Raw genomic sequence first — 24,910 nt, forward strand, 5'->3', positions numbered from 1 at the left:
ATGCCAGAAGCACCTGGAGGACGTCCCTGGGTTACACAAGGGAGAGGGGGGGAGGCGCAGCGGCTTCGTTTTAGGCTGAACCCGGAGCACCAGGCCCGGGGGGACACGTCAGCTCCCGGCTGACTGGAAAGGTGTATTACTTATACACTTGCAGGTGCCGGGCACAACCGGCCTCATGGTACCAAGCTGTGACACCACTCGCGTCCCTGTACTCCGGCCACACGGCGACCCAGCCGGTAGAGTACCTCGTTTACCCTCTCGGGCTGTCCTTGACAGAGCCGGAGAGTCTCTGGGACCAACCCACACCCCAACTTCACATCTCCCTGAGGTAAACACCCCAGCAGGCGGCTCTTCAGCAGCGCCCGTGAGGCGCTTCAGCCAGCCGTGAGCGCGGAAGGACAGCCTGGATATCCCCACCCCACGGAGGGCACCGGAAAGACAGGCACACGTATTCTCCGCCGCCGCGGCGTGGAACGCCGTTGTGGCGATCGGCCCCGGGGCGGGATGGCTCGCACCGACCTCCGCCTCCTTCCCGTGAGCCTCTGCGCCCGGGCCGGGGGGGAAATCCGACAGTGGCACAAGATGGCGGCGGACAGCGAAGTAAGTGTTCTCCCCATCTCTTTCCCTGTGTGTTTCGTCGTGGCAGTCTCCCTGCTCATTGCTTCTCCTCCTTTCTCCCCCCAGCCCGAGTCGGAGGTGTTTGAGATCACGGACTTCACCACCGCCTCCGAGTGGGAGAGGTAGGTGCTGCCGCTGGTCCTGCTCCCGTCATGGCAGGGGGATAGCGGGTTTCTGCCGTGTCTGCCCTGGCCGCTCCTGCCTACGGACCAGTCACCTGTGCCGCGGGAGGCCGAGCCGGACGATGCCCGTGGCACCCGGAGCCTCGTCACGGCTGTTCCGGCTTGTCTCTGCGGCCGAGGCTGAGGCTGTCACTGATGAGTTGGTTAAGAGGATCTAGCCAAGCTGTTCCTGAACTTAGACAAAGCTCTGGTTTGCTGTCTGTTTGCAGGGGATTAGAATAAACATCTAGAAGGCTTATGTGGTTTTTAAGTATCTTCCTGTTATTAAAATTGTCATCTTGCAGCTGAAGTCTTTGAAAGTTAACAGCATGCAAGAAAATTAAAGGTGAAGAGTGCTCTTATAGTCTTAACGTTATTTTTTTAAAGATGCTTTTTCAAGCGATGATGTTTTTGACAAAAGGAGATAGAGATTCTAAGAACTCTTTTAAATCAGAATTTAGTTTATAATTTTGTCGTAAATGCATTTTGTCGGTTAGTGGAGAAACAGGAGTGTGTGTTAAAAGTAATATGCTGCAATGCCAAGAAAAAAAAAATCCAACCCCCTCCAAAAAAGTGAGATTCTATAACCACTTTAAGCATGCTCATAGCAGTTGCTAAAAGTGACTGTCATTTGAAGTGTAAACATAGGAGGGCCATTTTACTTGTACAAGGAAGCAATTGTTCTGTTTTTATTCTGATAGTTTGTTTTTTTTTTTTTAATTGCTTTTTCTTTAGTTTTTTGGTTGGTTTGTTGTTTTGTTTTGTTTTTAAAGGAATTCTATAGCAGGACAACATATAGCCTGCTTTTTAGGTAGCTGAATTATAATACAGGTTTACTGTTCAGCAAATGTTAATGCCTTTCCCTTCTCCCTAATAGATTTATTTCAAAAATAGAAGAAGTATTGAATGACTGGAAACTTATTGGAATTTCTTCAGGCAAACCTCTAGAAAAGGTCAGTTACTGCTTCTTTATTTTCTTTGGAATTTGGATTACTAACTAGTAATACATGTCTATTACATGTGTTGCTGTTTTCTTAGGTGTGGCAGATAATGATTTCTACTGGGGAATTTCACTTGTAAAAATGGCAATTTCACAGATGCTTGTAAATTTGTTGGTGGGCTATCTGCCAAACAGGTTATTTTCCTCGTAAACCTGGATCTTCACGTAGGGCCTAGTGATTCCTCCCCTTCATTCCCCCTTGTTTTGAATCTGGAAGTGTGGTTGAAACCCTTCTAAATGCTCTTGTGAGACCTCACCTGGAGTATTGTGTGCAGTTCTGGTGTCCTCAACATAAAAAGGACATGGAACTGTTGGAACAAGTCCAGAGAAGGGCCACGAGGATGATCAGGGGACTGGAGCACCTCCCATATGAAGACAGGCTAAGGAAATTGGGGCTGCTCAGCCTGGAGAAGAGAAGGCTGCGTGGAGACCTCATAGCAGCCTTCTAGTATCTGAAGGGGGCCTATAGGGATGCTAGAGAGGGACTCTTCGTTAGAGACTATAGTGATAGGACAAGGGGTAATGGGTTAAAACTTAAACAGGGGAAGTTTAGATTGGATATAAAAAGGAAATTCTTTCCTGTTAGGGTAGTGAGGCACTGGAATGGGTTGCCCAGGGAGGTTGTGAATTCTCCATCCCTGGCAGTGTTCAAGACCAGGTTGGATGAGGCCTTGGGTGATATGATTTAGTGTAAGGTGTCCCTGCCCATGGCAGGGGGGTTGGAACTAGATGATCTTAAGGTCCTTTCCAACCCTAACTATTCTATGATTCTATGAAATTCTGAAGGAATTCTTTTGCCCTGTCATGTGCCTTTGTCATACCTCATATACGTACAGTTGAGGTTTGCGTAGTTCTACTTGTGACTCAGTATGCTTTACAAATTGGAGTGACTTTTTTTCAAAGTCTAATTAGAGCCTTTGTAGTGCTTTCTCAGTCCTGTAAAATGCAGAGGAAATTGCTGTGCTCTTCTGCATATTAGTGCAAATATATTCAGCTGCTCTGGACTGGATGTCTACTGTGTTTCCAGAGGAATTTTACAGTTCTTTATTTTAGTCAGGGTACAGAGAACTCGTGTTATCTAATAAACTACTTTTCAACCTTAGCTGTCAGTGTATTCCAGTGTGTCTTCTTTCCCAGACCAGACCCCTCTTCTTAATTCCTAGTGAGAAGGCACACTTTACAGATTAAAGGGTTGTCCAAGTTGGTTTGTTTTAGTAGCAGCATGCAATTCTGTATAATGATGTTCTCTTCTTTTTTTTTTTCCATAGAAACTTGCCTGTGCTGACACACAGAAGTTTTGCAGATCATAGAAAAAAATTCATTTATCAGTGAAAGCATATTAAAAAATAAATATCGAGGTAGCATTTGCATGGAATGGATTAGTTATAGATAGAATCCTAGGTGGGAAACTCCCATCTTTGGGCAAAGTTGAGGGTGCATGTACATAAGATGTAGAGTTGTGTATGAGAGGATTTATCTGCCACTTTGTTGCCATCTAATTCTGAAGACTTCTTTGGGAATATCTGGTCCTTGAAATGAGCGTGATTATTGGTAGCATGGGTTTTAGCGTTCAGCTGCCTTCATAGTGAAGTGCTTTGAGAATTTTTTCTTTTTAAATTAAATCATGCTTAGCTATTTAGTAATAAATACTTAACTGCAGAAAAAGGTGTATAAATATTATAGATCGTGTAGGTAATATACTTTTTAAGGCTTATGAATGTTAGTGTAAATTTATGTGTTCAAATAATATCTTCTGTTTTATATGCAGGGTGTATACACCACAGGAACATGGGAAGAAAAATCAGATGAAATTTCATTTGCAGACTTCAAATTCTCAATTACCCATCATTATCTTGTACAAGAACCCAGTGACAAAGATGGGAAGGAAGAACTGGTGGAAGGTAGGTGATAGTTCTCTTATATACCTGTAAAGATATTTCGGAATGTGGAATTCACAGTGTGTTGATTTGCTTCTGTGGAATTTTCTGGGATCTGATGGGTGTGATCAGATGTTCTGCTATTAGTATGCTTTGTATTCAAAAAATTGCAAATATAATTTTAAGTCAGCTGAATGGATGCTGATGTTTTCTTGTGTATCAATTTCTTTTACAGATGCCCTTCCTCTGCCTATGCAGGACTTGCTGTGCATGAACAATGACTTTCCTCCTAGAGCTCACTGTCTAGTAAGATGGTATGTATGCTGCCTCTTATTTTTAATAGAAATAGGTGTAGCAATGGAAAAATCTTTTTTGCTGACACAATCATTTGCAAGTTTTTTCCATCAAAATTTAAAGCTGAAGTAAAATGATTCTTTGTACTAGACACAGGGAGTGTGAATAAAGCCCACCATACTGTGCCTATCTTTTTTTTTTTTAATATCCCTCCAAAATGTTGTTGTTTTGTTTTTTGTTTTTTTTTTCTGAATTTCACACACTAACTAAGCTCTTTTATTTGTAATATTTAGATGTATTCTTAAAAGGAAAGGGTGCAGTACTTAAAGAAATAACCACCACCACATTCTTAGTAATGAAAATCTGTGGCACATTATAGCATTTTTCTAGAGAGATTGTCTTTGTGTATACATAGTTAAAGGTGTTATTACCATCAACTAAAAAAACCTGCAGGACTGATAGACCAGGAGGTCATCACATTATTTCGAGTACAGTGTTTGAATGCTGTTGAGCTCTGTTACTTTGTGATTTGAGAATCTGCAGCATTCCACGCCCGCTTTGTTCTTGTTGTCTCTGAAACAGGTAATCGCATCAAAATAAAAGATTCTGTAATATGTTGGTGATAATTAGGTTACTTGGGTTAAAATATTTCTAAAAAACCCATTCCAGCTGGATTGCTAAAAACCAGGAATGTGTGTTTTTTCTCTCTCTTAAGGTATGGTTTACGTGAGTTTGTGGTTATTGCTCCAGCTGCAAATAACGATGCAGTTCTCAGTGAATCCAAATGTAACCTTTTGCTGAGCTCTGTTTCCATTTCGTTGGGGAACACTGGCTGGTAGGTGAAAGCATAAACCTTCTTACATGTCTGGGTAAAACTCTAGCATACTACTGTTGTGAGGAACAAGTATTAAATTGTTAGCAAAAGACATTCAGAGTTTGTTGTATTGGCACCATAATGTTGTTACAGAGGTTTTTTCAAGTTTCCATGGGATTTTTTTTTTTTTTTTAAGATTGAATCAATGTGCTGTTTATATTCATTATTGTTTAAAAACCTTAAAGGCTTTTAAAAACTGCTAGAAGTTGTTGGAGTAACAGGTATAATGTTTGGTAGTGGATTTCTTCCCTCTGTGTAGAAACAATAACTTTCTAATCTTCCTCAAAAAATATTTAGACTGAAAATTAGGTAACCGAAGTTCTGCATAGGGCTGTGCTTATGACAATTTGTTAGGCATTCCATTTAATGCTGAAGTTAATAGTATTTTAATTTGATTCCTATTGAGTGTTTTAAACTGTGTTGCACTAAGAGAAAATATATTCTAAAGAATATGGAATTAAGTTAAAATATTTACCTGGTTTTAGAGACTGCAAGACAGTATGATGTTTTAAATAACCCGAGATATTAATATTTTGTAGTCAGGTACCACTATTTGTGCAAATACATCATAAATGGCGGAGAATGTATGTTGGAGAATGTCAGGGTCCGGGAGTTCGAACTGACTTTGAAATGGTTCATCTTCGCAAAGTGCCAAACCAGTATACTCATTTATCAGGATTACTGGATGTTTTCAAATCCAAGATTGTAAGTTTGCTTGAATGTATGTAATCGATACAAAGAATAATTATTTTATTACCTGGTTGCTTGTAGGTTTACTTCTGTCTTGGGATTTTATTTTTTGTAAGGAAGATACTTCCACTTCTGATACCAATGAAGTCTTTTTCCAGATATTGCCAGTATCTAGTGATAAAAAGTGAAAATTGGTATGGGTTTAGTCTTTCAGTGTTGCCACATTCATTCATTTTTGATTTTCACTGGCATGTGAAAAAATGTGTCCGTTTTAGTCTCCTTGTGAGAAAGCTCTCTTTCCTGCCCCCAAACAAACAATATTGCTATATAAAAGAAGGGAGGGTAGGAGTGGTGTTTTTTTTCCTATTTTGATACTTTGTAGCTGCCGAAGCTAAGTTAAGAGTAGTAACAACATGCTAAAATGTGAGGAGTCTGAGTGGACTGCTTATTTATGGAGTACTAGGGCTGACTGCGATGCTTCACAACTACTATTGGTAGTCAGCAGTCTCATCAAAATGGTGAGAAAAAGAAATCCTTAATGAAAATTTAATGCGTTCTGGGTCAGTTACTTTGGAATTACCGGTGAAATGGAACATATGAGTGACTCGTGTATTTTACCTGTGGGTGTTGTGTTGAGCAATAACTTTACTAGTAATACTTGGGATATTGCAGTTCTGATAAAATTAGGTGTAAAACAAGCTATCATAACTAATCTGTGTTAAGGCCTATAGTGTTTGAGATGATGTACTCCTTACACTGATTTTTTTCATTACTCTTTTCAAGGGATGCCCTTTAACACCTCTGCCTCCTGTTAGCATGGCTATTCGGCTTACTTATGTGCTTCAAGACTGGCAGCAGTATTTCTGGCCGCAGCAGCCGCCAGGTAGGAGATTTGTGTCCTCAGAATAACTGAAGTTAAACAACCAGTGCTAAAGAGGATGCTTGTGTATCTTTCCAGAAGATTAAAACATTTTCTGCATTACTAGGAAAGGCTGCAGTTACAACTGAGTACCATCCTACTCCCTAAGATGCTTAAAACTGCTCTGAAATCATGTCTGGCTTATGATTGTAACAGGTGTTTTGGTTAGGGTTGAGCCTAGAAATATGCTTTTTTATTAGTATCTAGAGATACAGCAATACTTCTAAAATGGTAGTATCCTTTTGGAGAGAAAGGGGTGACTGCTTGTGGATCTGTAAAGAATTGTGCCCTGAATTCCTTAGGGAAACATTTGAATTCATGTTCTAGTAGGTGCTAATGGGTCACAGGACTATTTTTCAATTATTTCCATAAAGTAAATGATTCTAATACTTCATTATGTAAGGGTATTAACAATGGGAAAATGTGTAGTTCGGAATCTGAAGTACATATACCAGGTTTGATAAGTTTATGCCATACTGGTGCTATTTAGAAAAAAGAGTGAGTTAGCTCACTTGGTACTCTTACAGTGAACTATCATATGCTTGCTTGGTGGTAACACTTTCTTCCTCAGCTGTCAAGGATTTGTTTTTAACAGACTTATTTCTATATAGATAGCGTCAGAAAATATAGACAGCATCAGAAAATAAATTATAATCTTCTAGCTCATAGGTAAACAAATCTACTCTTGCTACATGCAGTTGTGGTTTTATGTTCACTGTGAAGAACTAGACCCATACATTATTATCATCACTCAATTAGCTCTTCTCAAATACAATCAAATAATTTGTCTTTTATCTTCTCTGAAGAAGAAATTATGTAATTAAGTTAGCCAAATACTTTATCTGTTCTAATACCTCACTTATTTTATATATAAACAATTTGCCAGATGCATTTACAATCAAGGACCAGATGCTGTAATAATATTATTATAATGACATTGCAATGCATTATTACCCATTTAAATTTTTGTTCAGTGAAGGCTGTCTATTTTTAGATTATGTGTTTGAAGGATATAACATGAGAAGTGTCTGAGGATGCTGGGAGTATCTGAGATTACAAAGAATCTTCCAGATCACTGGGTTAAGTCTTTTCATAAAATTGTCAGCCTTTTAAAAGGAGTTGTTCTTTCACTCTTGCAGAGTTGTCCATGTGGAGTCTTCCTTTTCTGCTTGGAACTGATTTTTCTGCCTGAATATTTTTATGGCAAATTCGTGTCTGTTCTTGTACCAGCATTTACTCTTTAATGCTGCTTTTATAGATATAGTTGCCTGTATGAAGGGAAAACCCTTCCTTCAACACAGATACAAGAATTTTATCTGTCTTTTTGAGTGTCCTGTCGCATTATTACTTCTGGAAACAATTACTTTGTATGCTAGGATTGTGTTTTCATAGCTTTGTCACCTTAGCTGCTTAGCTGTTCTCTGGGCATCCTACATGCTACCGTCTTTTTACTGCAAAATTAGGATGATAATGCTGCTTAAAATATTCCATAAATTCTATATGTATTGATCTGTCTTTAGATATAGATGCTCTAGTTGGGGGAGAAGTTGGAGGCTTGGAGTTTGGGAAGTTACCACTTGGTGCCTGTGAGGATCCTATTAGGTAAGATACGGGTTCAGAAAACTAAACTTCCTTAATGGATGACTTAGAGGTATGTTATTTCATTTTTATCTTATACAATTAGTATGTCCCTAGCAGATATTTAATTATTCAAGTACTTAAGAAAATCTGTATAAAATAGTGGTCTAATAGCAAATAAGACCTTTTGCAAAATTGTCTAATATTCAGCATTCCTGTTGGTGATAAATTTTTCACCATAAACTCAATTTATCTCTGAAACTGTTATACTGAAATATACCTTAACTGGAGATAAACCCCCTTCATTCAAGGGTTGAACCCATTCTTTTATTTTGATGTTTGTAGAAGACTTAAATTGACAGACCCTGTGAACTGAGTCATTACAGTCCCACCGTGTCATTTTCTTAACACCCCCATCACCGCTCAGCAAATCTAAAAATAATTTTAATGTATTAGACAGTGTGTAATGCTGTAGGCAACTCATGAATGTTGTTTTTTCCTCTATACCTGGATGCCTAGAACACAATGCACTATCTCTCCTTTTGTAGAGGAGTTGTGTGTATTCCTGTATGCCAGGTACTAGTAAAGGTTAGTTCAATCCTGGGTGGCATACTGTAGAATAACCAACAGGATGCATGCCGTGAGAAAACTAATTTCTGGATGATGCTGCAAAATGCATAAAGGAACTTAAATACAAACTATCACAATTACCTGTCAAGATCTTAACATTTTAAAGATTTAAATCTTGTTTTGTTTCAGTGAGCTTCATTTAGCTACGACATGGCCTCACCTAACGGAAGGTATAATTGTTGAAAATGATGTTTATTCGTAAGTATTTTGTCTGAATTGCAGATATCTAGAATGGTACTTTATTTGTTAACTACTCCATTTTAGTGATGTCTAAAGCATTGTGCATGGCTTTGTGTGTGAAAGAGAACACGTTTTGAGGTATGCTAGGGTCTGTTGATAGAACATTTCATTTGGGGAAACATTTCGGTGTGAGAAAATATTGTAATCTCAACAGAACGTACACTTAATTTTTTAAGGTATATTTTAATACTAGACTTAAAAGTTTAGTGTATTGCATCTTTCTTGGTAAAGATGACACGGAAAGCAAAAAAAAATTAACCATTTGACTTTCATCTCCCAAAAACTATCATCAAGATTTTCTGCTATGTCTCCTAAAGAGGAAGGGCTTGTATCAGTGTATACTGATACTTAAGAAATGGGGAGGGGGAAGTGGTTTATGTTTTCATTAATGCAGAAATTAGTTTTTAACATTAGTACACTTTCCAAAAAGACAACTTAATTGTAACTGAATTGTTCTCCTGTGTTTCTTAATCATATTATGTGTGTGCATGAGAACAGGGACTCTTGCTTGCATTTCAGTGTTTGTCATGTCAGGTAATGTAGTATGTATTAACGGCTTCCATGGGCTAACTGGCTCTGACATTATGTTTACTGAGAACTTGATACTCATCTCTTGCACACTTGTGAAGGTTGGTTGGTGGTTTGTTGGTTGTTTTTTTTTTTGTTGTTGTTGTTCTTTATTTATTATTTTTTTTCCTTCAAAGTGACCTGGATCCTATTCAAGCACCCCAGTGGTCCGTGAGAGTCAGAAAAGCAGATAACCCTCAGTGTCTGTTGGGTAAGACATCAGCATTCTCCATCTTCTCTTATAGCTTTTAAGCTATCCAGTTGTGAATTTAGGACTGAACTGTTGATTACCTAATGACTTATGCTTCCTCAATCCCCTTACTTTTTTGAGTGGACAGTATTTTGGGCTTCTTTTTCAAGATGAGCTTTGCAAAAAAGTTTCTGTTTTAAGTTATTCTGCATCTGTGTACTGTAAAAGTCATTGCTGTTCTTACTTCACCGGATTCCAGAGAGTAAGCATTTACTGTGTGTTCTGTGAAAATTAGATTTCCTAGTATCTTTACATTTCATGAAGTGCCTTCTGCATATATCCATTTCCTTAGCTGAATTGATCTGACAGGCAGGATTGGTACACTGGAGAGCTGTGCAGACAAACAAATAATATGCTGCAGAAGCTTCATCTTGCTTTGGGTGAAGTGGATTAAGCTGCCTGCAGAGCTGTGCTCTGGAGAGGTGGCTGGTAGCTGGTTAGGTGTGCATTTTCCTAAGCTTTAATCAGGTGGTTCAGAATAAATTTCTGTGTTCTTTCAAATGAAAGGATAAAATTTAGAGTCCCTCGGGAATCAGTTTGAGAGTGAGCGTACTGCTCAGTGATATTTTTAATAGAGCTGCTGAGAAACAAAGTTTTTTTTATAGGTGACTTTCTCACTGAGTTCTTCAAGCTTTGCCGTCGGAAGGAGTCAACTGATGAGATACTTGGGAGGTCTGCATTTGAAGAGGAAGGAAAAGGTAAAACTAAAATCTTGTTGATTTGTGTTACTTGGTTTTAATTGTTTCATGTTTTACGTTCCCTATCCCCGTCTGACTTGAGATCTGTCAGCATTTATATTTAAAACTCTTAAGCATTTTCTGTAATACTCCTAGGCATTTTCTGGTCAGTGCTACTTGGTATAAGGTCTCATGAAATCTAGGTAAGCTTAGCTCCCAAAGTCCCAGAGGACTTTTGCCTCTGTTACAGTTGTTGTGGTGTTTTTGTTTTTTTATTTCCCTGACTGGAAAACTAGAGTTTGAAATTTGACTAGTGTGTATTTTTTAAACTGCTTTTCTGCTTTTCGAAGTACAGCATGTTGCATGTTTTAACGGTTTAAAAAGTCTTCTTAAAAATCTTCTGTTTGAAAGGCTGTGCTGACATACTCTCTATTTTAAGGAATTTTAAGGGGGACCCCCCCCCCCAAATGAACCAGAATTATCTGATCAACAGTTCAGACTTTATACCAACAGTGTCAGTACTGACATCCTTTTGATGTTTGTGTCCCATTCTTTTGCTTTTCTTGCTGTGTATGGTGAACATTCCCTTCCTTCCTGCCTCGTTGCCTTTTCTTCCCTCCAAATAAGGCCTGTATGAATGTATTTTCTTTGGTTATACTTGGTCTTAGTTTTGAAGTAGCTCACTAGTTATCTTAAAAAGGTATTATGATGAGTAGGGTATCTATTACTTCCAGTACTTGACGTACAGGCTCTTTAGCCCTCTTTACCTCTTAATTCTCTTGAAATGTTTGCCAGGATGAGGTTATTCAGGCTGCTGGTAATTATTAATTTAAATTTGTCCGCCCTCTTTTAAAAAGTGATTATTTTATTGTAAGAGAGATTCTAAAGGTTACCAGCAGCAGCTCTGGAAAAAAATGTTTTGACTACTTTATCTTAGGACTTTAAAACAGAATTATGCTTATACCATGTAAGGTCATACATATGTAGTGATTAATACTAGGTTTAATTAAGGCTTATTTGAAGCTTTACCATATGCTTGAGCAATCTTTGTTACACAATACCAATGAATTCATCGTAGGTATAAACAGCGTTTAAACGCTGGCTCTTCAGCAGGCTTTTGCTGACACCCTGCCAGTAATTGTCTGCAAGTATGCAGTGCTATTACTGTAGGTGGCAGGAGCAATACAACCAACTCAGTCTAGACTTCATTCAATAAATTAAATCAAGGGCAGTCTGTGTCTTCTTTATGACTCCAGTCTGCTTTGTGGGTAAGAATATTGACTGGAATGTGACAGCACAGGCATGTAGCTCTGGTAACATGGTGTTAAAAATCAGTACACGATAAACAGACTGAATATGGCAGGTGAATGTTTAAAGAGAGAGGGTCTTGTGGTGTTATGTTTTGATTGGGTTTATTTTATTTTATAGAGGTTGCTGATATTACCCATGCTTTGTCGAAGCTCACAGAGCCAGCACCAGTCCCAATCCATAAATTATCAGTCACAAATATGGTTCACAGTGCAAAGAAAAAAATTCGCAAACACAGAGGTGTAGATGAATCACCTTTAAACAATGAAGTTCTAAACACTATTCTTCTGGTAAGTGAGCTGGCCATGCACATCCAGTTCATTTAAAACATGTATTTCATGCTTCCACTGATGCATTTTTTTTTGTCCCTGCCCATGGAGCGGGGTTCAAACAAGCTGATATGTAAGGTCCTTCCTAACCCTAAACCATTCTGTCATTGTATAGTTTTGCTTACCATTTGTAGCAGAATTATAAATTAAAGTGTTTGTCCTTTCCATTATTTGAATTGCCTTTATCAGCTTCTTGAAACAGCCAAAGTTGTTACCATTCTTTCCTGTTTAAGTGGACGGGAAATGAACTCTGCTAACAGTTTTTAATTAAAAGATTCCTGGTATGTAACCAGCAGTAGCTTTATGGAGAAAGTGGGAAAAGCAGGGAAAAAAAACTGATGGAAGTTTGGATTATTTTTTTTTTGTTTGTTTATTCAAGTTCTTATTTCCTGATGCTGCTGACAAACTTGCAGATGGATTTGAAAGCAGAATTAATACTTCAGCAGGAAACAGTCCTCCTTCAGAGAGTGAAGATTATGTAAGTTTAACTGACTAGCACTCATGAGAATGAGAGTGCAGTTTTGAGTGTGTTCATACAGACTCTGCTGTGGTTGTCCTGTCTTATAAGAGAGAATTTTTGGAAAGAGAATCTTTTGGTAGTAATTGTGGGGTTTTGTTTTTTGTTAGTTAGCCACTTGTATTGACAAACAGGAAAGATCATATAACGTTGGAAAAAATGCCATTGTTCCTGTATTTTCTGCTTTGTTTTATTTTTTTACATAGAATCTCTTCAGTCAGTTTAAATCTGCTCCTTCTGATAGTCTGACTTACAAGCTAGCTTTATGTCTTTGTATGATAAACTTCTACCATGGAGGAGTAAAAGGAGTAGCACATCTTTGGCAAGAATTTGTGTTAGAAATGCGCTACAGATGGGAGAACAACTACCTTATTCCAGGGTAAGACTTTTTTCTGTCACTGTTTTGTCACAGAAAATATTCTCTCTTTCAACAACAGAGCGAGTTCACCATGACTTACGAAGCATACCGGCTTGTTTTCCAAGTTGTAAATGTTATTCTCTATTTTTACTACCCTACTCTTCCCTAAAACTAGAAAGGGTAGAGAGTAGGGAAAAGCACCTGTGCCTTCCTTTGAAAACTTCACAATGCTTGGGAAAGCTCAAGGTAAAGAACTCATTCACTGTGTGAATGAGGGTGGAGAAAAAAACTCAGAGCTTATCCAAATGCTTGGCTTCCAGTTCGTATTATTTAAATACAAAGGAAGGAACTGATTTGGACAGAAACACCTTAGCTTTGTGGTGGAGTTTCACCACTTTTCTAAGGAAGCTGTTCCAAGTTCCTGCTGATGTAATAGCCTTTTCAGGCAGCTAATGCTGTCTGAAGTATTCCAGCCCTTCCAGGTTATGTCTGCTGTAGTAGAGCTTGTTGCAGACTGAATGAGGTATTCTGTCAAGATAAGGCATCAGTGTAGAGCAGAAATACATCCTTTTTTAATGATTGGACTGGCCATTTGTTGACTAGTTTGTACTTCTAGATAGTTACAGTAAGGGATAAAATAGAAGCTGAAATATATACAGATCACCCTACTGTATCACTGCAGATTTAAAAGTAAAGTCAAAGGTGCTTAATTTTCTTTGAAAACTTTGAAACGATAGACTGACCAGGAATGCAGGGTGTGTCTGTTCCATGCCAGTGTGAATGATCTCTGAGCTTCAGAAATGACCTCTAGAAAATAAATGTAGTTTAATCTCTGGGCTTGTTCAGTCTCTAGCTTTTCTGCTGAGAACATATAAGAGCTGCACATTTGAAATGGTGGGGGTGGGTTCAATGTGGATATTTGTCCCTCTTTTCTATTTCATATGATTTAAGACCACATATGTGTGAAAGATCCAACTTTATAATTGATAACGGTTACACTTCTACCTTTTATTAGATTAGCTAATGGCCCTCCAGATCTGAGATGTTGTTTACTGCATCAGAAACTTCAGGTAAATATCCCAAATTTAAGAATGATTTTTCTTTTTCCTAAGGAAACTGTCAAATTCATAGCAATTTTTAGCTAAATATGTTGTTGCTGTGGATTTAATTATGCTTGTATTCTTGGGTCTGGATTTCTTGGGAAAATATTATAGCAACAAGTTCAATATAATTGTCTTTTAGAATTGTAAGAAATTTCTGGGGACTCAAGTTTTTCTGACCTTGGTTGTTGGTTTTTTGTTTTTCCCCCCTTTAACTTGTTAGATGTTAAACTGTTGCATTGAAAGAAAGAAAGCAAGAGATGAGGGGAAAAGGGGGAGCATGTCTGATCGTTCACCTGCTGGTACTTCTGGTGATGCTGGAAAAGGAGCAGACCACTCTGGAGATAATCCTGATAAGGAAAAAGAAGTTGGCAAATCTTGGGAATCGTGGAGTGACAGTGAAGAGGAATTTTTTGAATGTCTAAGTGACACAGAAGATCTTAAAGGAAATGGGCAGGAAAATGGAAAGAAAGGAGGAGCAAAAGAAGGCAACAAAGAGCCTGTAAACGTAAAACCAGAAGGTCGTCTGCATCCGCATGGGAAGCTGACACTGCTGCATCCAGGAGAGCCTCTCTACATTCCAATAACACAGGTTAGGTAGCAAGAGCTGAGCCAGATGCGCAATATGACTCTCATACAGTATGGCTCATACCTAGGATTGTGTAATTGTATGTAGTTTGCAGATTATAGCTTTATCTGTTATTAGAATTGCTAAGTATTTTTGGCCTAAGGTCTTGGCTTCCATTTTTAAAACTTGAGGTTGTTAAATTGAAATCTCACATGCTCTTTTTTTTTTATTTGAGAATGGGTCTTTTTACCAAATTTCACTCAAAACGATTCTTTTTAAAACGTGACTTAAGCTGTCTTGCTTGCCTTAAATTTAGTTTTCTTTTTATTTCCAGCTCTCAAGGCATTTTCCATCATCTCCTTTCTTTATTTCCTGTAAAGTAGGAACTGCTGTGGGCCTTCTACCCTGAAGATTTCTAGCTAACTGACTAGAGTGTTGGATCAGATTTTCTGCTACTTTCTCAACTCCTATCTAAAAGCTGTAGTCATCAGGTGTTGGTACCGTTGTCTAAAGCAGGTTTATCATCAAACAAGTAGAACTATTACCTGATACAGACTTTCTTGCAGAGTGACTAGAGATGAAATAGGAAGTGCTGGCATCAGAGGAAGTCATTTGGAGTCAGTGTGCATGGAAAATACAGTATTTTTCATTCACTTGGGAAAAATTGTTTTTAGTGAATATTGCTTTGAGTGGGCAAAAGCATGAGCACAGTGTAGGCAGGCAAAATAGTGTCAATTAATTACATGCTGACAGTGGCAACAACAAAAATTCTACATTGCTTTAGGTATCCATCTCAACAAAACAGTATCAGTCAACTGCTTCCTGCACTTGATCCAGATTTTGGCATTTTAACAGTTACTTCATACTCCAGTTGTTTCTTTTTAGCTTCTTTTTTTGTTTAGTGTCATCTTCAAATGCACAGCTTTAGGATAAACAATTTAAGCATAGAAAATTATGGTTATTTCACTTGAGTACAAATAAAGTTGAATGAACTTTTGGTGACAGGGAGCTTTCCAGTCTCTTTTCCTTAATAAGGGCTAAGTCTCCAAGAGGCTATTTGTAAACTGTTTCCATGTTACAGGAACCAGCGCCCATGACTGAAGATTTGCTGGAAGAACAGTCCGAGGTACTGGCAAAACTAGGGACATCAGCAGAAGGTGCTCACCTTCGGGCACGCATGCAGAGTGCCTGCTTGCTCTCAGATATGGAGTCTTTTAAGGTACTACTACTTAAAAATTCTGTGGGACTGCTTTCTTCTCAGACTCTTGCTCATGTTGAACAATTTGGAAGGTTTTTCTGACAAATGTTTTTTGGTTGGTTTTTATCCTCCATAAAAGTTTCATAATAAATTGAAACTAAAACCCTACTGATAAAACTGTTAGAACATGTCAAAGTCTATCTAGCCTGTTACACTGTAATGTTCCATTAAATATGCAGAATGTCTGTGGGAAGGGAAAATCACTAACAAAACTTACAGCTGAAAGATTGGGAATTGGAAACTTGGACAAACACATGCCAAATGATGTCAGAAGAAAACTCTGCCTCAGAGTCCTGAATCAACATCACATGTACCTGCATCCCACAGCCTTGTAGATTTCCTTTAGTGTCTCTCTTACCTGTATCTAGTTCTAAATGCACCTTTAATCAGACTTCAAAAGGTTAAAATGTAAAGGTGGTAAAATAAAAAAATCTATTGACACATAATTCTGTATTTGGATTTGGGGAGGTGGACATAATTTTTATGTATAGTTGAAGTTGTTTTCTTCAGTAAGAAGGGTAAGTTACTACTATTTAGAGGTTTTATACAGCTGTTCATCAAACCGGACTAGCTGTGGTTTTGGCAATTTGCTCCATTTCTTTTCTGAGCTCTGCAGAGGGAGCTAAGAGCACGTAACACTGCTGTCATCAAAGGATCTCAGAACTCAAAAGAGATTGGAGGTTTTGTCATGAAATTATATATATATTGTTGCTAATTATTGTAGTGTTACTCTGTAGTAAAAGGATACAGATGTACTGTAAAGTAAAACGACAGAATCAGTTTAACAGTGACATGTCAAATATATGTAGGAGTTTTATTTCTATGGTGCAAGTGATCTGAAAAAATAAGAATATAGAACCATAATCAAAAGTGGAAGTGAGTCCTTGATAGGAGCATGGAGCAGAAAACTTTTTCATGTTCTAGACCTATGGATGGTTGTATTTGTGTCGACATTGCATCTATAAGAAATGAAGTTGGTTTTGATTGGGGGAGATTTATTTTTTGAAGTTCCTTTTTGAAGAAGAAAAGGTGAATTTTGTTACTGGAGTGTTACAAGGTGGAAAGTGAGTGCTGAAACCATATTTATGCAGCCCAATATTTCTTTTAGGCTCAGGCTGTTTTTATCTAAGTCTTTAACGTCATAAGCTTCTACACTGAAACAATAGCGAACATTAATATTTATTGTATGTCAGGTACCAGACAGAAGCTTGCCTTAGGATTATAATTTTGATATTGCCAGAAGAAGGTTTCTTTGGTTTTGTTGATGGTGTGTGTTTTACCCCTTGCTGTCATCTTGATTTATGCTTTATTCCTTCACCCTCCCAGGTCTGGTGTCTATAAGCCGAATTCCCAGAGTTTTTGTTTCTAGCCTATGCTCTGCCCACTGAACCCTATGGCTTTCTATAAAGGTTATCCTGGCTTTATGGAATTTTTCAGACACAAATTTTATCTCTTCATTCCAGGCAGCTAATCCTGGCTGTTGTTTGGAGGATTTTGTGAGGTGGTACTCCCCTCGGGATTATATTGAAGAGGAAGTGGTTGATGAAAAGGGGAATATAGTAATTAAGGGCGAGCTGAGTGCCCGAATGAAGATTCCCAGCAACATGTGGGTGGAGGCCTGGGAAACAGCCAAACCAGTTCCAGCCCGGAGGCAGAAGAGACTCTTTGATGACACAAGAGAGGCAGAGAAGGTAAAAAATGTTCATGGCTATTGATAGTCTGATCTGTAATGCTTATAACAGCCATTTTTTTTTTCCTCTTGGAAGACTTAAACAATAAGAAGTTGTTGCATTATATTCTTGGAGTTATTAAATGGATTTGTACATGGCTTAGGGTTAGAAATTCTTAGAACATGGTTCAGAAATTCTTGGTGCTGTACAACAGTATGTTTGAAATAATCTAAAGAGGCATATTCACAGTAATTCATAAACTGTATTAGGTATTTCTTTGAATTACTAGTAAATAAACCACGTTTTTATCTGCATGTATGTGATGGGAAGCAAAAGTGTTCCTAAAATATGGTTTAGTTTCATTCTAACCTTTTGGGACTACAATCAATCACAGAATTCATGTAAAACTCTGTATTGAGTCCTGTCTTACAATGGTGCACCTTTCTTGTGAATTCTTTGCTGCAGGTGCCCATCTTTTGTAGTTAACCTTATCTTTGGGAAGTAGTTTTGATGGCTAATATATGAAATATTCTAATGTTCTAGGTGCTTCATTACCTTGCAGTTCAGAAACCAGCTGACCTTGCAAGGCATCTCCTGCCTTGCATCATCCATGCAGCTGTACTCAAGGTAAAGGAAGAAGGTAAATGATGTTTAATAAATTATCAAGATATTTTAGGGTGAACACTGGTGCAATAATTACAACTTCTTTGTTTCTTTTCCTCCTAATAGAAGCACTAGAAGATATATCTTCAGTTAAGAAGATTATTAAGCAGATAATATCCCATTCCAGTAAAGTTCTACGATTTCCCAGTCCCGAGGACAAGAAGTTGGAAGTAAGGCTTTTGTACAGGCTGGGGCTGAAAACCAAATAGGTATTTACACTGTTCCCAGGAGTGCTAAAAGAACAGCTTTCTAATTTTTTGTTTTATGAAACTCTTGCAGGAAATCATTGCGCAGATCATGAGCGTGGAAGCAGTCATTGCCAGGGCCAGGTCTCTGAAAGCAAAATTTGGGGTAGAGAAATGTGAAAATGAGGAGGAGAAAGAAGATCTGCAAAGGTGACTGATTCCTCTTTTCTCCTACCCTCCAGAAATACTGAGGAATGCTATTTAGTAACTCTAAACATTAGCTGTCCCTGTCCCTAGGCTACCTAGAGACGTTAGGTGTGGGTATCCTAAATGCTCTTCTTAAGTAACCATCTCTTTGACAACATCTAGCACAGATTGCTTTAATGGAATTTGTTTTTATCCTGACAATCCTGGGGATTTCATTTATATTTTTTCATGTATGTGTAAGGTATACTTAATGAACTTTGTTACAGAAGAGGTAAAATTAGGAGGACTAAGGATTTAGTATTTTCCATGAGTAACATGGAATGAAATACCCCCCCCAAAGTTACATTTTCTTACAATATTTCTTACATTTTCTTACTGAAACACACTACGTGGAACCATGTGAATGACAAGCATCAAGTCATGTTTCACTGCTTCACTACCTGCTGACATTATTTACTTAGTGCTGAAGATGACTAATACGTAATTGTGAAAAACCCATGTTAACTTCTCACTGCTGTGCTGGGGGAGGGATGACAGGGAGAGATGGCATTTTAGTAGCACGTGTTGGGAGTTCAGAGGAGTGACGTCTGACCAAAGTAAGATCTCTATGCTCAAAAAAATCTTGTCGTGTTGTTTGGGACTGTGTACCCTGCAGTGATGGGGGTAATCAGCTTCTTGAGAGTAGCCACAGAATCAGAATTGTGTGGTTTGTAAGGGACTTTGAAGATCATCTAGTTCTGTCCCCCTGTGCCACAGGCAGGGACACCTTCCACTAGACCAGGTTGCTCCAAGCCCCGTCCAACCTGGCCTTAAACACTTCCAGGTATGGGGCAGCCACAGTTTTTCTGGGCAACCTGTTCCAGTGTCTCACCACTCTCACAGGGAAGAACTTCTTCCTAATATCTAATCTAAATTTCCCCTCTTCCAGTTTTAAAGCAACTCCCCCTTTTCTGTCACTATCTGCTCATGTGAAAATTCCCTCTCCAGCTTTCTTGTCATCCCCCTGTATGGCTGACACCGTGAAGGCTTGTCATGTTGAATTTAGACATCTGCATTAGGAGCCTGGGTTCCATTTAGTTGAGAGGAGATGGCCTTTCAGAGCCTCGGCTGCAGCCTGACTCTGCCTGCTGCTGGAGTTGCACTGCAAGCAGCCCTGTAATTCTGTCTTTCCTGACCTACGTGGGAGGCTGCTTTGTTCATCTTAGATTTGACCTACATTAACTGTGAAAGAAAGCAGCTTGTATTAGCATGAACAAATGCAATAGGAGGGAACCAAGTGAAGGCTGAGGGAGGTGTCTTCAGGGCAGAGGGAAACGAGTAAAGGGATGAAAAGGTGGCAATAGTGTTTGGGTGGGATGCTGAGCAGTAAACGTCAGGGGTTTTCTCCTTGCGCTTTTAGAGCAGAGAACTTCTGTGAATGTCTACCAGTTCTTGCTGGGTACTGGGTGGAGAGCTCCTCACAGGAAATAGTTCTGGCTTTAGATGAGCAAACTAGATACAGCTGAGAATTAAACAGTTGTTTTTCCTTCTCAATAACTTGTACAATCAGATTTGTAAACTGTCTCCTGGAGCAGCCAGAAGTGTCAGTTGTCGGTGCAGGAAGAGGACCTGCTGGCAGCATTATTCACAAGCTGTTCGTGAATGCTCAGAGGGTAAGGGCAAGCTTGATTGTTTTGCTGACACCTCTAATTTCAGCAGTATGAGGCACCAACTTATCATATGATGCCAGTTTATTTTGTCTGCATATATGCACGTATTGTCATAAATGTGCTTGAGGGGTTTTTTTGTGATATTCAGCATGATTTTGGCAATAATGGAACCTTACAGGATGAAAGAAGTGACCTGGGATGTCAGACACTTAAAGCCAGCTGGGTAGATAGAGGTACCATTAATGTTTGATTTACTTCAAATGGTGACATCAGTAATGCTATTATGGCACAAATTTCTGCTTTGCTCCAGTTACATGGTATATGCAACATCACAGCAAGAACAATCAAGTGTGTTGATTGTTTCACATAGGAATGTAGAGAAACACGTCATAATACTCAGTATTTTAGGAGTAACTTTTTAACTAAGGCTTACACTTGGAATACTTGAGATTTCTTCTGTGGAAACCAGGGTGCCTTGGAAGTTTCAGGCTCTTTTCAGTACTTTACATTCAGTTTACACACTGCCAGTGTCACACCTGTTTTCTGGAAACCCTTTCCCAGATGACATTGGTATATTCCTTTCTCTCTTAAGCAGTCTTTGTAAAAATTAGCTCTAAATTACTGATTTCAAAACTTCTTGGACTGCATTAGCTGCCAGTTTCTGTCAGAATTGCACCTTCTCATAGCATCAGATTATCTAACTAAAATTTCACTACAGTAGTAATAGATAGCATAGTGTTGCAGGCATCTTAGAGCCTGAAATTTCATATGGAAATCATTGCTGTAAAAAATGTCATTTTTTAAACACTTTCAAGGTATGGATGCTTTTATAATAATCTGTGTTTTGCAACTCAGCTTAAAACAGACCATTCTGAAAACAGACCATAGTTATTCTGAGAAATGGAAATCGGAACATTTGTTTTATCTCTCTAGTCTTTACGGAAAATGTGGTTAAACACCTCAACATGTCAACCAGCCATACTTAGGCTTCTCTGTAGAGCCCGAGATAGGCCCCTCTGTGTGCATGTGTATGTGCTTGCCTTTTTAATATTGAGGCATTCTGGTTTTAAAGCTGAGTAAATGTTTTTAGCATTTATGCTTGATAATGTAAATTTCTAGGGTTTTATCTTGTTTGAAAAATCAGTAACTAAGGCTAGGTTACAGGTACTTATCACTAGGAGCTGGTGGCTCTTAATTAAGCCTTCTTAGTGGGACAGGAGCAAACTTGGTACAAAACCCACCTCATGTTTCATCTACCATGATTTATTTTAGAAGAGAGTTGTTTGGTAAATAGAAGTTGAATTATTTCCATGTTCGTTACATTTAGAACCTGGACTGTTCTCCAAGTTGTGTAAAATTTGGTGTATTATCAAATCTTCTCAGGAAAATTGTGATAGCAAGTGCATGTTCTTGGGAGTAGAGTGCATGATGTCTCTTAAACCTACAATCTCCTTCTAGCCTCTTGTAAGTCACCTCTGACTTGCCTTTGTTTCTATCTTTCATCACTGGTTCTTTTCTCATCCCTTTCCAAGCTGACTGAATCTTCTGATGAGGTAACCGACTTTGTCCCTCATTTCCCACTCATCTTCCCTAGCTTCATAGAGTTGAACCTTTTGGTAGATAAAGTACAGCAGCCTGAGTTAGTTTGTACCATTGTTTACATATTAAGCATAAAAATAGTTCTGTGTTTCCAGAATGGTTTTTCCTCATTCACAGACTTATTTTTAGAGCCTACAAGGTAGTGAAAAGAGAGAAAGCTATAAAAAAACAAAAACCAAACCAAAGTAATTTCTTCAAGTGAACATTAACAATTTCTGATGCTGAAATACGTGGTGATGCCCTTTGTATTCTTCTGTTGCCATCACTGTATTTTGTTACTTGAACAGCCAGATGTTTTGGCGGGGAGGCAGTGACGGACAGGACCTGCATGTTGCAGTTTGGATCCCAGCAACTACTGACCTTTTTGGACAGAGATGCAGAGAGGTCTGAGGAAGAACTGGGGTCATTGCATGAAGAAGTGTAGCACAGGGAGCATCTTCTCCATTGGTTTCCTGGAACTGTTCCTGCACAGGCCACAGAGCTGAGCAACACCGGGTCCTGCTGTTCCTGGGGAGCACAGAGGGGTCGCCAGGGGGCTAGGAGGGATGTCCAGTGGGCTCTGCCACACTTTGGTGCTGCTGCCAGTCTTGAGTTGTGTGCCTGTTAGGGTATGGGGGTGTATACTTATGTACATATTATTAGGGAATGTTTACTGGACTGGCATGGAGCATGCTAGCCCTTCTTCCAGTATTCAGACTTCAGTGTTGCTGCTTGCTGGCTGAGGCAATGAGTGTCAATGGAGATTGGTGCAGTGTCTCAGTTGGTCTGTAGTGTAATTTTGGCAAGCCTCTATCTGGTCATGGAAAGCACCTATCCAAGTAGTACTCTGAGTCTGAAACGGCAGGTGACCGTTTATCAAGACTGCAGTGGTGGCACTGTTTTTAAAATGAGGCTGGCTTGGCCTTGTGCAGCCACATGGGCTAAGGAGAGAGCCCTGATTGTGAAGGGGTCATTTTGTCTGATCAAACCCCTTGCTTCATGATGCCAAAAAACCAGGAGCTTGATCTGGGCTGAGCTTCACCATCCACACATGGAATTTCTTCCATTTGGCTGTGTGCAGTTTATTTCTTGACATCCCATTAGTGTCTTGCTCTGTGTACACCTAGCACCTTCTGATATGTTTGCCATTTCTAACCTTCCTCTCTTCCCTCTTAAGAGACACTTTTTGAATCCTAATGTTGCGAGACATCTTGCCCTGTAGTTACACCCCTGCTCTTACTTAAGGTTTCTGCAGTGCCTCCACCTGACGAGGACTTGAGGAGATCAGGTCCAGCAGAGGAGCGACGACCCAACACAGGGGGTGTTGCAGACTTCCCACCACCTACAGGCCGGGAGGTGATTCTGCGTACGACTGTCCCCCGCCCAGCCCCCTACTCCAAACCCCTGCCCCAGCGCATGTACAGTGTGCTGACCAAGGAGGACTTCCGACTTGCAGGTGCCTTTTCAGCAGATACAACATTCTTCTGACGGCTTGGGCTGCGGTCATCTTGTGTGTCTTCACAAGCAGCACACCCTTAGTTTTCCTTTGGGGAAAAGGAACGTTGCAAATTGACTGGCTTGTGAGGAGACAATACAGTCATTGTTAGAGAGTGTCATATTCCCAAGAACAGAACTGAAGTTGACAGTGAAGGATGCCTGTAAGCAACTCTTAAGTTGGAGGTGTGGAATGGTTTCATGAGTAGTTCTGATCAGATCTTTGGGGATGAAAGCTTTGCAATTTCCTCTCTGTCCGAAGGGAGTCATTGTATTTTGCATTAGCTTGTTTACTAAAGGACATGAATGGGCTGTATGCAAATACTGCATCTTGAAATTCATGATGTGCTGCTTTACAGTTCTTAATCAGACTTTATCAAGTGACAGTAGTAATCTACTTAAATTGATGTGCAAATACTAAGTCATTTGTATTTATTGCTAATCATAAGTATTGAGCCCAGTATTATTTTGGTTAATCACCAAGTTGCAAGTGCTTCTACAGTAGCCTTATTTTTATTTCAAGTATACAGTACGTTCTAGTTCATGCTAAACTCTCCTAGCAGCGCAGCAGTTGTCCAAAAAGATCTTGTCTTCGGCACTTCTCCCAGACAGAAATAAATAGATCTGGGGCCATAAACCTGATATGGTGAGGTGGATCACCTGTGGTTTTGAGTACTTTATGCCCTTCCCTGCCTGTGAGGGGCAAAGCTGGACACAAAGGTCAGGCATGGAGGTGTTTTACTGCAGGCAACTTGCTGGTATGTACAGAGTCCATTGGAATGCAGTACGTGTCTCTGATCTGATATGGTGAGACGATTCTGTGTCCTGCTGGAAAATAACCCCAGTAGATATTGTGTAAATACTACCTTGTGTATGTGCCAATGTTGCTTCCACAGTGATCTTCATGTGTTTTAATGAGAATTGGCAAAAGATCAGCATCACTTTACAAACTGAAATGTAAAACCAGCTACAGTATTGTTGACATTACTGAATAAATCCAAACTTAGTAGTGGCTCGTAGAGTTCTTTGTACACCTGCAATGATTTGTTCTAAATATTTTTTAAATGCCATCCTTGCATAACTTGACCTAGGAACAGCATTGTTTGTGACTACATTAAGTATAGACATCTGAGTTCTACCTCAAGTAGTGGGGTTCCAGGTGTTACCCTAAAACTTCTTCTGAGGGGACAGGGGCGAGGTGCAAGAGTATTTCCCTCAGATTAAGCTGTATCACCTAGAAAAAAAATGTTCAGGATAAAGAGGAGTTAATTTTCTTCAGCGAAGATCTTGTCAAGAATTAGTTCTCCAGGCTGTGTTTACCTGAGGGAAATGCCTCTGATAAAAATGATGAGAAGGACAAAGACCAATGTAGCTGTTGTTTAACTGTGTAGCTTCTTTAAATTACTTAGTAATTAGCCCAGTGCAATCTTTAACTTGCTTATTCCCTGATACTCCTCGTTTCCTCCTCTCCTGACTGTTCTGTCTTCATAAAACTTTAAAGTATGGCATCTTGTAATGGCTGTAGAAACTTGAAATTCCTTCACACTTAGTTATCCATCAGGCTCTTTTTTCTTAGTCTTTTAAACTGTTGCAGAGGCAACACTCGGACAACACAAAGATCACATAACACCTTTTTTAGGCTGTTACATCA

At 39.2% G+C, this 24,910-nt stretch overlaps 2 protein-coding genes across 5 annotated transcripts in view; one reads left to right on the plus strand and one right to left on the minus strand.

Annotated features, from left to right (window-relative positions):
* The window catches only part of ZRANB3 (zinc finger RANBP2-type containing 3), a 487,195-nt gene that overhangs the window by 412,378 nt on the left and 49,907 nt on the right, over positions 1-24,910 (minus strand). The window lies entirely within an intron of this gene.
* Positions 61-24,276, plus strand: RAB3GAP1 (RAB3 GTPase activating protein catalytic subunit 1). Of its 4 annotated transcripts, none has more exons than XM_061443763.1 (25): positions 61-241; positions 685-740; positions 1,657-1,732; positions 3,548-3,680; positions 3,892-3,970; positions 4,666-4,785; positions 5,364-5,529; positions 6,298-6,397; positions 7,954-8,035; positions 8,771-8,839; positions 9,586-9,659; positions 10,304-10,396; positions 11,804-11,973; positions 12,392-12,490; positions 12,736-12,908; positions 13,903-13,957; positions 14,211-14,579; positions 15,637-15,774; positions 17,277-17,504; positions 18,027-18,123; positions 18,213-18,316; positions 18,426-18,541; positions 20,088-20,190; positions 21,720-21,740; positions 23,011-24,276. In XM_061443763.1, the coding sequence occupies exons 1-25, from the start codon at positions 176-178 to the stop codon at positions 23,251-23,253; spliced, it is 3,030 nt and encodes a 1,009-aa protein (XP_061299747.1). In that variant the 5' UTR covers positions 61-175; the 3' UTR covers positions 23,254-24,276. The 4 variants fall into 4 exon arrangements, 3 of the variants coding, with proteins under 3 accessions (XP_061299747.1, XP_061299623.1, XP_061299684.1); XM_061443639.1 differs by lacking the exon at positions 61-241 and adding an exon at positions 504-600; XM_061443700.1 differs by lacking the exons at positions 61-241; positions 21,720-21,740 and adding an exon at positions 505-600.

This window comes from Pezoporus flaviventris, unplaced genomic scaffold (assembly GCF_033815535.1).
Source record: "Pezoporus flaviventris isolate CSIRO_AGI_PZ_B2104156 unplaced genomic scaffold, CSIRO_AGI_Pfla_v1 ptg000001l, whole genome shotgun sequence".
NCBI classification, from domain to species: domain Eukaryota; kingdom Metazoa; phylum Chordata; class Aves; order Psittaciformes; family Psittacidae; genus Pezoporus; species Pezoporus flaviventris.

Coding starts and splice junctions, on each gene's coding strand:
- RAB3GAP1 (XM_061443639.1), top strand. CDS start 505: ATGGCTCGCACCGACCTCCGCCTCCTTCCCGTGAGCCTCTGCGCCCGG. Junction 1,733..3,547: donor CAGGCAAACCTCTAGAAAAG/GTCAGTTACTGC, acceptor TTTTATATGCAG/GGTGTATACACCACAGGAAC. Junction 3,681..3,891: donor GAAGGAAGAACTGGTGGAAG/GTAGGTGATAGT, acceptor TTTCTTTTACAG/ATGCCCTTCCTCTGCCTATG.